The sequence below is a fragment of the Dermochelys coriacea genome, chromosome 2, assembly GCF_009764565.3.
Source record: "Dermochelys coriacea isolate rDerCor1 chromosome 2, rDerCor1.pri.v4, whole genome shotgun sequence".
NCBI classification, from domain to species: Eukaryota; Metazoa; Chordata; order Testudines; family Dermochelyidae; genus Dermochelys; species Dermochelys coriacea.
The window spans coordinates 272,433,215-272,445,438 of NC_050069.1; the positions used below are offsets into that span (position 1 = coordinate 272,433,215).

General features: G+C 50.2%; 1 protein-coding gene across 5 annotated transcripts; it reads left to right on the forward strand.

The window, feature by feature from the left end:
• Positions 1-2,061: 2,061 nt before the first annotated feature.
• CHPF2 (chondroitin polymerizing factor 2) lies at positions 2,062-11,650 on the forward strand. Of its 5 annotated transcripts, XM_038391862.2 has the most exons (6): positions 2,062-2,305; positions 3,053-3,107; positions 3,246-3,976; positions 7,442-8,006; positions 8,468-8,650; positions 10,211-11,650. In XM_038391862.2, the coding sequence occupies exons 3-6, from the start codon at positions 3,699-3,701 to the stop codon at positions 11,471-11,473; spliced, it is 2,289 nt and encodes a 762-aa protein (XP_038247790.1). In that variant the 5' UTR covers positions 2,062-2,305; positions 3,053-3,107; positions 3,246-3,698; the 3' UTR covers positions 11,474-11,650. The 5 variants fall into 5 exon arrangements, with proteins under 5 accessions (XP_038247790.1, XP_038247789.1, XP_038247787.1 ...); XM_038391861.2 differs by lacking the exon at positions 3,053-3,107 and having other exon boundaries at positions 2,065-2,305; XM_038391859.2 differs by having other exon boundaries at positions 2,070-2,305; positions 2,867-3,976.
• Positions 11,651-12,224: the final 574 nt, after the last annotated feature.

Sequence of the window (12,224 nt, forward strand, 5' to 3'; positions counted from 1 at the left end):
TCCCCAATAGGCGGCCTAGCCATCCCCGCCGCTGTGCCCTACGGCGCTTAACTTGGGGCAGAGCCCGGCACCTCCGGGCTTCGCAGCGGGGAGCCCCCCCCGGGCCTGGCAGTTCAGAGCCCTCGGCACCTCCGGGCTTCACAACTCAGAGCCCTGGCACCTCTGGGCCTGGCAGTTCAGAGTAGGGTGACCAGATGTCCCGATATTTAGTTGTTTGTCCCTTGTCCCGACCCATGTACGATTGGGTTGCCATTTGTCCTGATATTTTGCTTCGGTGGCACTGTGGCTTTTTTTTTTCTTGCTTGGGGTGGAAAAAACCTAGAACCGGCCCTGGGGGGGGTGAGCCTGTGGTTGCCCCCATGTGTCCCGATATTTTGTTCTTGTCATCTGGTCACCCTAGTTCAGACCCCCAAGACCTCTGGGGCCTGGCAGTTCAGACCTCCGGGCTTGTCATGTCAGTTATGAAAGTAAAAAAATTCTTGAGCTTTGGCACTTCTTTCATTAGTAATTAAGCACTGGTTTCCCCCACCCCCTCAGCAATGTGTCTCATGAACGTGAAACTGATCATTCCAAATGGTGGTGGGTACATTGCAATGCCTTGGGAGAGGGGAAACAGGAGCCCAGAATGGGGTCACAGGATGTGGAGGGTACCACATGCCCAGGATGGGGTCATATGGGGCAGCAGATTGACACCTCTTGGGTCAGGTACAAGTCTGTATTTGCTTCTTTCATTGTTTTATTGTTATTAATTATTTCCATTAGCTTAGTGCAGGGGTGGCCAACCTGTGGCTCCTGAGCTGCATGTGGCTCTTCATAAGTTAATATGCAACTCTTTGCATAGGCACTGACTCCGGGGCTGGAACTGTCGATGCTAACTTTCCAGTGTGCTGAGGAGTGCTCAGTGCTCAACCCCCTGCTCTGCCCCAGGCCTTGCCCCCACTCCACCCCTTCCCCCTGCCATGCCCTCACTCTCCTTCCCTCCCACCACCTGATCACAGTGGGCAGGAGGCATGGGGAGTGAGGGGGGGAGGTGGTGATCCCCAGGCCTGCCACTGGGTGTGAGGCACTGGGAGTGGGAGGGGGAGCTGATGGGGTGTTACTAATGTATTACTGGGGCTCTTTGGCATTGTACATTGGTAAATTCTGGCTCCTTCTCAGGCTCGCGTTGGACACCCCTGGCCTAGTGCCTACCAGCCCTAGTTATGGACCTAGACCCCCCTCAGTGCCAGGTGCTGTACAACCATAAAACAAAAGGCAATTCCTGCCCCAAAAGGCTTACAGTAAAAACCTGGAGATGGGACTGGTGTCTTCCCTTGGGAGAGGCGGGAGCTCAGGTCAGGGGAGGAAGAAACAGGGGCTGGCAAATTGCAATTGGGCATTTTTCTGCGGAGTGTAGGTGTGTCAGGATTCCATTCCCATAAAACACTTCTTGTCTTTTGTGACACTTCCTGGGGGCCCACAAGGCTCTATCAATCCGCACCGCAGCCTCAGCTGCTTGCAGTAGGTGTCCCCCACCCCGACTACTGTACTAGGAGGAATTACGGCCGGAACATACAAATTGACGGAATCAAGCCAGTGGTCCCTCCAATGCAGACACTGGCCAGCAGGGGCCAGTATCGGGAGCTGCAGGGCAAGGGGTCCCTGCAGGAGGCAGCAACGGGAGATAGTGCCCCCGGTCCCGGGGTAGAAGCCACTAAGCCCCAGAGCTCAGACATCGGACCGTGGCGCGGGACGGTTCGCTGCACCGCCCACCCCTGCTGCGCTGGAACCGGCGCTGTTCTCACGGCCGAGCCTTTCCCGAATCCGGCCGGGCTGCCTGCGGGTTCGGCTGGCACAAGGGCCCTGCCTGGGCACGGCGCGGCAGGACCCGGGGCGGGAGCTGCGGCCAAGCACGAGCCGGGCCCCGTCGCAGAACGGGCACGAGCGGCCACTGCAGCCGCCGGACTGCCAGGGCGATGGGGCGTGGCTACAAAGCACAGGGAGGGAGCGGCGGCTCTGGGGGTGAGGACTGCGCACGCGCACTGAACCATAGAGCTCGGCGGAGTGGGCAGGGTTCGGAGTACAGAGCGGCAAGGGAGGGACCATAGAGAGGAGAAGAGGAAGGAGCAGAGGCTGGCATGAGGCGGCTGAGCTGGCAGCTGTCGGAGCGTTGGCCGCACACGAGCAATGCCAGCCTGACCCAGCGCCCAGGGCTGCTGCTGCGTGCCCCTGGCCCCCTCCTGCCTGGCCGGCGCAGCGCCCGCGTGAGGCGAGTCAGCCGGGAGCTGAGCCGGGCCTGGGCTCCTGCGGGGACAGCGTCCGACAGGTAGCTGGAAGCGGCCCCGCAGGGCAATTCCTAGGCAGGCGGGGGGGCCAGGCGCTGTGCTGGGGGCCCCTCGCTTCCCATCCTCAGCTGGAGCAGGGCTGCCCATGGTGTCCGAGAGACCGGGGCTCGCCAGCCCCCCTCCCTCGGGGCAGAACCGGGAACGTTTCTCTGGTACCTTCCCTTGCACGGGTCAGGGCTGGACCGCCCGGGCATCCCAGGACACGTTTTCTCCTCACGCGGCGTCTTGCCGGTGGGTTTCAGCCCTGCCTTGGAGGAACTCTAGGGAAAAGAGGAGAACTTTCTCCAGGCCCTAGTCCATCTTTTTCCTCTCTGATGAAGCTACCAGCTAAGGTCTGGGTGCTGATGCTTGTTATGTTGAGCATAAGAGTCCAATAAGAGTTGCACTGGAACATAGGCTTTAGGGATGGAAAGCCCAATATCCTCACCCAGCCACTCTGCCTAGCCTGGGGCTGCACTGGAACTTGTACCTTAAGGGGAAAAACCCCTGTAGCCCATGTCCCTCCGCTACCTCTGCTAAGGTCCTCATCCTTTCTCATGCAGGAAGCACAAGCCAGTCTCCCTGGCATTGTCTCGGAAGTGGAGCCTCTGACCTCTCTTCTAGCACGGGGTGAATGGTAATCCCAGCTCTGGAGTTTAGGGTATCCTAACCTTAATCTGAGTCTGCACAGTTGTCACTGAGGCAGATTCAATCAAGCAGCTCTGGCTGTTCAGTTTCCCTCTCTCTAGGTAGCCTGGATGGGATCATCAAAAGTGCAGCAGCTTGGAACCAAGAAACAAGCAGGTGGGACAGGCTCTCATGCTGTTAGCCTGAGTCACCACTGAGACACGGTCCACCAGCTGCAAAGGGTCAGTGTTTCATGTTGCCGGATGTTATTCCAGGGGACCTGAGCATTGATTTTTTTCTCCCTCTGCTCCTAAGGCTCCTGTACTTGGAAGTTCAGGAAACTTTCTGATTCCATCCCATGTGAGAAGTGTTTGTATCTTGAAGTCCCTGGAGCTGACTGGATTCACAGATCTCAGGGCTGGAGCACTCTCTGCCTCACCTGTCAAGAAGCTGAGAATGACTTTCCACATCCCCAGGCATGGACACTACCTGGGGCTCATTTAATTCTCTTTTTAACATGAGCCATATTGCCAAATTCTCCGAACTTTGTGGTTTATCTCTGACACTGTTACACACCCATGCCTGAGCTAGATCTGTGGCCTACTACGGCCTTTAAGTGGGAAATCGTGCCTCTTATGCTTCTGGATCACTGTTTTCTAGCTCTCTCAGGGTTTGGTGCATTTCTAGATCTCCCTTTGTCCAGATTTTTTGTGATTCTAGATACTGTCTTGTTGAAGATTCTGTGTATTGTTTCATGATAGCTCTGCCATGCGTCTGGCTACTCTCCTTGCCTTCCTGCGGCCTGCACTGCCGCTCATCCTGGGTCTCTCCTTGGGATGCAGTCTAAGCCTGCTGCGTGTCTCCTGGATCCAGAGTGATGGGGAGGATACTTGCATGGACACAGGGGTAAATAATGGGCTGTTTGCAGGGAAAGTGCAGCAGGACACTGTTCCTGGAGGAAGGTCAAGCCAGAATGATGAGGAATTCAAACCCAGGATTGTTCCCTACTACCGAGACCCCAATAAGCCTTACAAGAAAGTGCTCAGGTAAGAGACACTCCTTTTGAGCAAGTCATTGTGAGGTGAAGATGACCGCCTGTGTCTAACATGGGGTCCCATCAGCTCTTACGGGCTAAGCAGGGTCAGACTGGGTTAGTTGGTTGAACCTATAATTAAATATAGTATAATAAAATGGCTGAAAGATTATGATGTGACAAGGTATAACCAGCACAGTTTCTCCAAAGGAAAATTGTCTCCCACTAATGTATTAGAATTTTTTGAATGTGGAAAAGTAGCAGATAAAGGAGAAGTGGTTGACAATTTAGTTGAACTTTCAAAATGGCTTTGATAAGATGTCTCACAAAAGGCTACTAAAGAAATTAAATAGTCCAGGGGTGAGAGGCAAAGTCTTCTCATGGATCAAACAGCCTTCAACTACCTGAAGGGGGGTTCCAAAGAGGATGGAGCTCAGCTGTTCTCAGTGGTGGCAGATAACAGAACAAGAAGCAATGGTCTCAAGTTGCGGTGTGGGAGGTCTAGGTTGGATATTAGGAAACACTGTTGCACTAGGAGGGTGTGAGGCACTGGAATGAGTTACCTAGGGAGGTGGTTGAACCTCCATCCTTAGCGGTTTTTAAGGCCCGGCTTGACAAAGCCCTGGCTGGGATGATTTAGTTGGGGATTGGTCCTGCTTTGAGCAGGGGGTTGGACTAGATTCCCTGCTGAGGTCCCTTCCAATCCTAATATTCTATGAAACACTGGCTAGGAGAAAGAAAACAAAGAAGGAGAAATAAGTAGTCAATATTCACCATGACAAAAAGCTAATAGCCAGGGCCTCAAGGTTCCATCCTAGGATCTATATTGTTTAATGATCTGGAAAGGAGGGTTTGTAGAAGAGTGCACTCGTGGCAGGCGTGCGCCTTCATCAGTGGGTGTGGCATAGCTGGCACCTTCCCTGATTGGTGGCCCCTACTTATAACTGCTCTGCCCTGCAGTGTCTGTCTTCCCATGACTCGGCTCTGGCCAGATCACAATTAAGTGCCACACCTTTCAGGGTAGCAAAAAGCCCAACAAATAAAATGTCCAATTGTTCCATCTGTTGCATTTGATCCTGGTCCCAGTGGTTCATCTGCCCTTTCCTCAGGACTTTGTCATCTATTCCCTTCTTGGGGCTTCACCAGTGGTTGTAGGGGAACCCAGGCCTGCTTCTACAATGGGTTCCAGGCAGGCAAGTCAAGGTTCAATCCGTCAAACTTCTTGCTGCCTTTTCCCTGGACTGTTCCTTACTAAGCCTATAAGGAGGCTTGTCCCACAACCTTTCTGAGTTCACCCTTCTCGCAGGGCTAGGACTCTCAATGCTTAACCCTCCTGGAATTCCCCAATAAATCCCAAAGTAAAAGTGTAAGCTTAAACCCCCTCCTACCCTTCTTAGGCTTGATCTTTTATTCCTGTCTTAGTCGTCAATTGAATGTCTGCCAGAGCTGTTTCCATTCTCTGATCCCAGAGAGAACTGCAGAGTTCCTACCTCTCTCCCTGCAGTGCCCTTTATCTTCTTATGCTTTATGGTGAAGCTGACTCCTCTACTGAGTATAAATATCACCTACTATATTCCCCATACATCCATGCCATACGCTCTCTTACCCTGCTGAGTATCGTTGAAAAAATATAGTAGAGCTTTTTTTAATGTTACCCCACTTTCCTAAAACACTCACTAAGCCTCTCATACTAAATTCAGCTGTCACCCCTTCTGCCACAGACTTCCTCTATTTATACTGATCCCCACTTCCTCTCCCAGCTAGGGCCAACCCTGCAGGTGTGGCCAGACACTTCTTAATTGAGCTCCCAAGCTCCAGTTTTAACCCTTTTCGTTACAGTGTTGGGTAGACACCCCACCATAGGGATGAGCAGTAAAGTACCAAAATTTGCAGATGATGTTGTTACTTTTATTAGTCAAAACCAGAGCAGACCATGAGAAACTTCAGAGAGACTGTATCATGCTAGATGAATGGCCAACTTAATGGCAAAGTGAATTCAATGTTGCTAACGGCAAAGCAGTACACATTGGAGGGGAAAAAAATCTACTCATACCTTACACAGTTCAAAATCAATTCAGGAAAGCAACCTGCTGTTGTTATAGACAGCGGCATGGAGATCTCTGCTCAGTCTGCAGATGCAGTCAAAAAAAGCAAACAAGGTGTTCGGTTACATCAGGAATGGAATGGAGAATAATAAAAAATTAATGCATTTCTATAAGTCAATGACATGGCCTCATCTGGGTACTGTGTGCAGCACATTGTAGAATAGAGGGGGTTCAGGGAAGGAAGACAAGAATGATTAGGCGATGAAAAAAATCTTTTTTCCTATGATGTGGCTGAAAAGATTGGGACTGTTACCTCAGAAAGGAGACAAATGGGGACATGATTAAAGTATATAAAATGATGAGGGGTCTAAAGAGAGATCAGCAACTTCTGTTCTCCCTGTCTCAAAACACAAGAATAAAGGGGACATTCAATTAAATTAAAAGGTGGGAAAGTCAAAATGGATCAAAGGAAATATTTTTCACTCAGTGCCGCAGGATGTCAATAAGGCCGGACTTCTTATAGTGCTAACATAAATTTTGTAAGAAATATTTAACCTCATGCTTCAGGGTTTAAACCAGTCAAACTACTAATGATTAGAAGACTTCTTGCAGCTTACTCTGATACCAGTGGTGCTGGCCATCATTAGAGACAGGATAGTGGACCAGATGGACCTTGGGTCTGATCCAGTCTGGCAATTTCTATGTTCCTAGTACTTGGATAGGAAACAGAGGTTTCTGGGAGCAGTGTTGGGGGCTTGGTAGTGAGTGCACTCCCTATTTAGTGAGTGCTGATCCCAATGCTATCATATGGCACTAAGGGGTGCTGTACTGCTGGGTGGGTAGATCCCTCAGGGTCCGTTTCCTCTCTGAGTCAGTGCTGCCAGACTGCTACCTTTCGAGTATGATATAAAGGCAAGATCTTGATCATTTGTGTTCATTAAAGATCCTGTGGCACTTTTGCAGGAGTCAAGATGTAATCGCCACGGTATCCAAGGATCTCTCATATATTTACATTTTGCCCCCTTGAACTTCCCCCCTACAATTTCTATTGAATGCAATAGTTAGCTTCACTTCTTGCCCTAAACTGTTGTTCAGCATTGCTGTGTGGCTGTTAAACCACTGCTACATCCCAGCCCAGAGGCGGCAGTCTTTCATTAGTGGGTGATGCCATCTCTCTGTATAGTTGGATACAAGTGTTAGGATGCTAACTGGCTTTGATTTCTGTGAAGTTGGAAGGTGCCTGAAAAATGTGAGATCATTAGTAATGTGTACACACAGCTGAGCCCTAAGTCAGAGCTTTGAAAGGAATCTGATTACTCAAAATATCCAGGGGATATGGGTGCCCCCTCTGCCTCTGATGTGAGTATAGGGATAGATCTGTTTCTTTCCCTTCTCCCAGCTGCTTGTGTTGTAACCATGGCTTTTCCCTGCAGGACTCGCTATATCCAGACAGAGCTGGGCTTCCATGAACGGCTCTTTGTGGCTGTGCTCACCTCCAAGGCAACCATGAACACACTGGCTGTGGCAGTGAATAAGACCGTGGCCCATCACTTTCCACACCTGCTATACTTTACGGGATTGCGCAGCGCCAAGGTGCCGCATGGCATGGCATTGGTGTCACATGGGGACGAACGCCCCGTCTGGCTGATGTACGAGACAATGCGCTACATCCATCAGCACTTTGGGGGTGACTATGACTGGTTCTATATCATGCAGGATGACACCTATGCCCAGGCCGAGCAGATCAAGGCCCTGGTGACACACCTAAGCATTAATCAGGATGTTTACCTAGGACGGGCTGAGGAGTTCATTGGGGGGGATGAACAGGCCCGCTACTGCCATGGTGGCTTTGGCTACTTGGTTTCCCGGAGCCTGCTGCTCAAGTTGCATCAGCATCTGGACAGCTGCCGTAATGAGATTCTCAGTGTGCGCCCGGATGAGTGGCTGGGACGCTGCATCATTGACTTCCTGGGCATCAGTTGCGTCTCCCAGCACCAGGTATTGTCTCTCCGGGGGTTAGGGCACAGCCTCAACCCAACAGACTCCACACCCTCACAAGCCTGTGTCATAGGGTAAAGGGGTGAGTGCCCCCAAAGCTATGCTGTGAAGTACTGGGAAGAAAGTAAGTGTGGGGCAGCATGGAACAAGAGCCCAGCTTCACCCTCAGTACTTGGGAAGTGGAGCTAGACTGACATTTGAGAGAACAGATTTAGTCAGATTTCATCAATTTCACAATTTTTCAAGGGGGTGGGAGGCAGCCTGGGATAGAAAGAAACAACAAGGAGATCTGAATTCTCCTATGATATATGAAGTGAGGAGCGGAGGGTGAAACCCACTCTCGTGCCCACATATTTGTCTCTCTGGGTCTCACCCCCTTCAGAGTAAGTGGGTAGGGGAGGGAGGATCCAGTGTGAGTCCCAGAGTTCCTAACCAGTCTCCCTGAGTCTTATCCATTTCAGGGCCAGCATTACCGCTCCTATGAACTGGCCAAAAATGCAGACCTAGAGAAGGAGGAGGGTGAGGACTTCCAGGCGGCGCTCGCTGTGCACCCTGTCTCTGAGGGGACCCTCATGTACCGACTGCACAAGCATTTCAGCAGGATCCAGCTGGACAGAGCCTACCAGGAGATCCAGCAACTCCAGGTATCTGGGTGGGGGAACACTGACAGGGAACCTGAGGCAGAGATGGAGTGTGAGGTTAGACAGGATCTCTTTTTTTCAGGTCTGTGAGGGAACAGAGAATCTCTGACAGCCAGGCAGTGGCAGACTCCTCTATGGAAATAGCCCCTGCACAAGAAGGGTGTGGTATCAGAATCACTACTGTCCTGCACCACCAAGGATTCAGGAAGCTCTAGGTAGGGAGGAGGGATCAGGCCATTTGCCCCTCTGGGATTGGAGAGGGAGGCAGGAAGAGGGACCAGACCACTTGCCTCTCCAGGAGAAGAGCATCTTCAGACACTGACTCACCAACCTAGTGAGGAAAGCTTTAAACTAGATTCAAAGGGGACAGTTGACAAAAGCCCACAAGTAGATATAAAAAAAAAAAAAGGTGATCTTAACAGAGGGCTAGCTGTTGGGAGCAGGGGATGAAAATTACAGTAGGGTCATAGGAACAACAAGAGGGAAAACGGTGAAGGAATCTGCTCAACATTATAGATGTCTATATCACAAAAGCAAGGAGTATGGAGAGTAAACAGGAAGAACTGGATGTAATAGTACACAAGCTAAGTTATGGCTTAATTAGCATCAGACTTGGTGGGATAAATCTCATGACTGGAATATTGGTATAGAGGGTATAGCTTGTTCAGGAAGGAAAGATAGGGAGGAAATGTTGCATTACACAGCGAGAATACATACGCTTGTTTTGAGTCCACAAGGAGATAAGAGGCAGATAAGTTGAAAGCTTCTGGGTTAAGATAAAAAGGAAAGAAAATAGGGGCAATGTCATGGTAGGGTTTGAGTTAGAAAAATCAAATGGAAGAATACAAAATGGGGAATAACTGACTTGGTGGTAGTAGTATTGCTGAAAAGTATCTGAGGGTTTATAATGGATTATAAATTCAATATGAGCCAACAATGGGATGCAGTTGTGAAAAGGCTAATATTCTGGGGTGTAGTAATAGGAGTGTCATGTGTAACACATGGGAGATATTTGTCCCACTCTACTTGGCATTGGTGAGGCCTCAGCTGGAGTACTGTGCCCCGAGTTGGGTGTCACACTTAAGGAAAGATGTGAACAAATTAGAGTCCAGAGAAGAGCAATAAAAAGGATAAAATATTTAGAAAACCTGAGGAAAGGTTAAAGTGGGCATGTTTACTCTTGGAAAAAAAAAGACTGGGGGTGGGGGGACCTTATAACAGTCTTCAAATATGTTAAGGATTGTTATAAAGAGCATGGGGATCAGTTGTTCTCCATGTCCACTGAAGGTAGGGCTTAGTAAAGAAGTAAAGGGCTTAATATCTGCAGCAAGGGAGATTTAGGTTAGCTATTAGGAAAAAATCTGATAGGGGTAGTTAAGCTCTGGAACAGGCTTCCAAGGAAGGTGGACATATTTAAGAACAAGTTGGACAAATGCTTGTCAGGGATGGTCTAGGGTATACTTCGTCCTGCCCCAGCGTGGGGGACTGGACTAGGTGACTTCTTAAGGTCCTTTCCAGCCCTACACCTATGATTCTATAAATACGAGTGTACTTTCTTCACAGATGCAGATCAGGAATCTGACATCGCTGACACCAGCCCGCGAGGGAGGGCTGACATGGCCCATAGGCATCAATGCTCCCTTTGTCCCCAAATCCCGCTTTGAGGTGATTAGCTGGGACTACTTCACAGAGCAGCACCTCTTCTCCTGTCCCGATGGCTCCCCCAAATGTGAGCTGGCTGGAGCCAGCAAGGCTGATGTTAGTGACATCATTGAGGCAGCACTTCAGCATCTCAACAGTCGTTACCAGCCCCAACTTCGTTTCTACAAGCAACAATTGCTGAATGGCTACCGGCGCTTTGACCCCACACGGGGCATGGAGTATATGCTGGACCTCTTGCTGGAGGCTGTAACCCAGAAGGGCCACAGCTATGTTCTGGCTAAGCGGGTGAGTCTAGTGCGGCCCCTCAGCAAGGTGGAGATCATCCCCATGCCCTATGTGACAGAGGCCACACGCGTGCAGCTGGTGCTGCCTCTGACTGTGCAGGAGGTGGACTTTGTCAGCAACTTCCTGGATACGTTTGCCATGAACACTCTGGACACTCATGACAATGCCCTGCTAACCCTGCTCTTCATCTACCAGCCTTATGATGCTCAGCGGGTCAGCCAACTGGATGTCTTTGCTGGGGTCAAAGCTATGGTGGGAGAGCTGGAAAAACGCTATGCAGAGGTGAAAATCCCCTGGATCAGCGTAAAAACCGAGGTGCCATCCCAGGTGAAGCTCATGGACATAGTGTCAAAGAAGCACCCTGTGGACACCCTCTTCTTCTTGGCCAGCATTTGGACAGAGGTTAACACGGAGTTCCTGAATCGCTGCCGCATGAATACCATCAGCAACTGGCAGGTCTTCTTCCCAATGCACTTCCAGGAGTTCAACCCAGTGCTGATGTACCATGGCGAGCAGGCCTCTTCCTCCAGCACAGACTTCCTGAGGGATGGGCACTTTGACCGTCATGCCTTTGCTGAGGCTTGTTTCTACAACTCTGACTACATGGCAGCACGCACCAAGCTGGCAGCTGACATTTTGGACCGAGATGAAGTGCTGGAGAGCATGGAAGTATTTGATGTCTTCCTTCGTTACTCTGGCCTGCACCTGTTCCGGGCTGTGGAGCCAGGGCTGGTGCAGAAATATACGTTGAGGAGCTGCAACCCCCGGCTGAGCGAGGAACTGTATCACCGCTGTGTGCTCAGTAACCTGGAGGGGCTCTCCTCCCGCTCGCACCTGGCCATGGCCCTCTTTGAGCAGGAACAGGCCAATAGCACCTGAAGGACCAGAAGCTACTAATGGTTCCCCAGCACCTTAACACTTGCACCTTCCACCCTCCTTCCCAGCCCCAGTCCTGCCCTGGGAAAGATGGGTGTGTGAGGCCAAGGGGCGGGCAGGGCAATTGGAAAATTTGGTTTCATAGGAAAAGTAATTAAAGTTTCTTCCCATGCAAATTAACTTGGTTCCTCATAAATTATCACAAGTCTCTTCTCATATGATACAGTGACACTCCCACAGAGTGGATTGTGGGCGTGACGAGGAGGGAACTATAAGATTACAGCCAATCTACACTTAGCCACATAAAACTCATCCAAAGCGCTGTAAATAAGAGACCTGAATCAGAACAAGAATGCCTTGACTGCATATTAATGTATGCACTGTCCCCATTCTCTGACACACTTGGATTCCCTGATGTGTTCACTGCTGCAATCACACAAATACCTCTTGAACCCTGGCTTGTTAATGGTGTACTATATTTCCCTCTTGGGATTCCTGTTCTTTCACTCCATTAAGATGCAGCTTCTCTAGCCCAATGCTGAACATTCACTTTTGAGCTCAGAGGGGGGAAAAAAAATTGCCAGCTGCCCTCACCATAGGGTGACCCTGTACTAAATCTGAATGTCAACTAATTTAAATTCAGTGTAGTTGTAGCTGTCGGTCCCAGGATATTAGAGAGACAAGGTGGGTGAGGTAATATCTTTTATTGGACCAACTTCAGGTGGTGAGGAAGACAAACTTTTGAGCTATACAG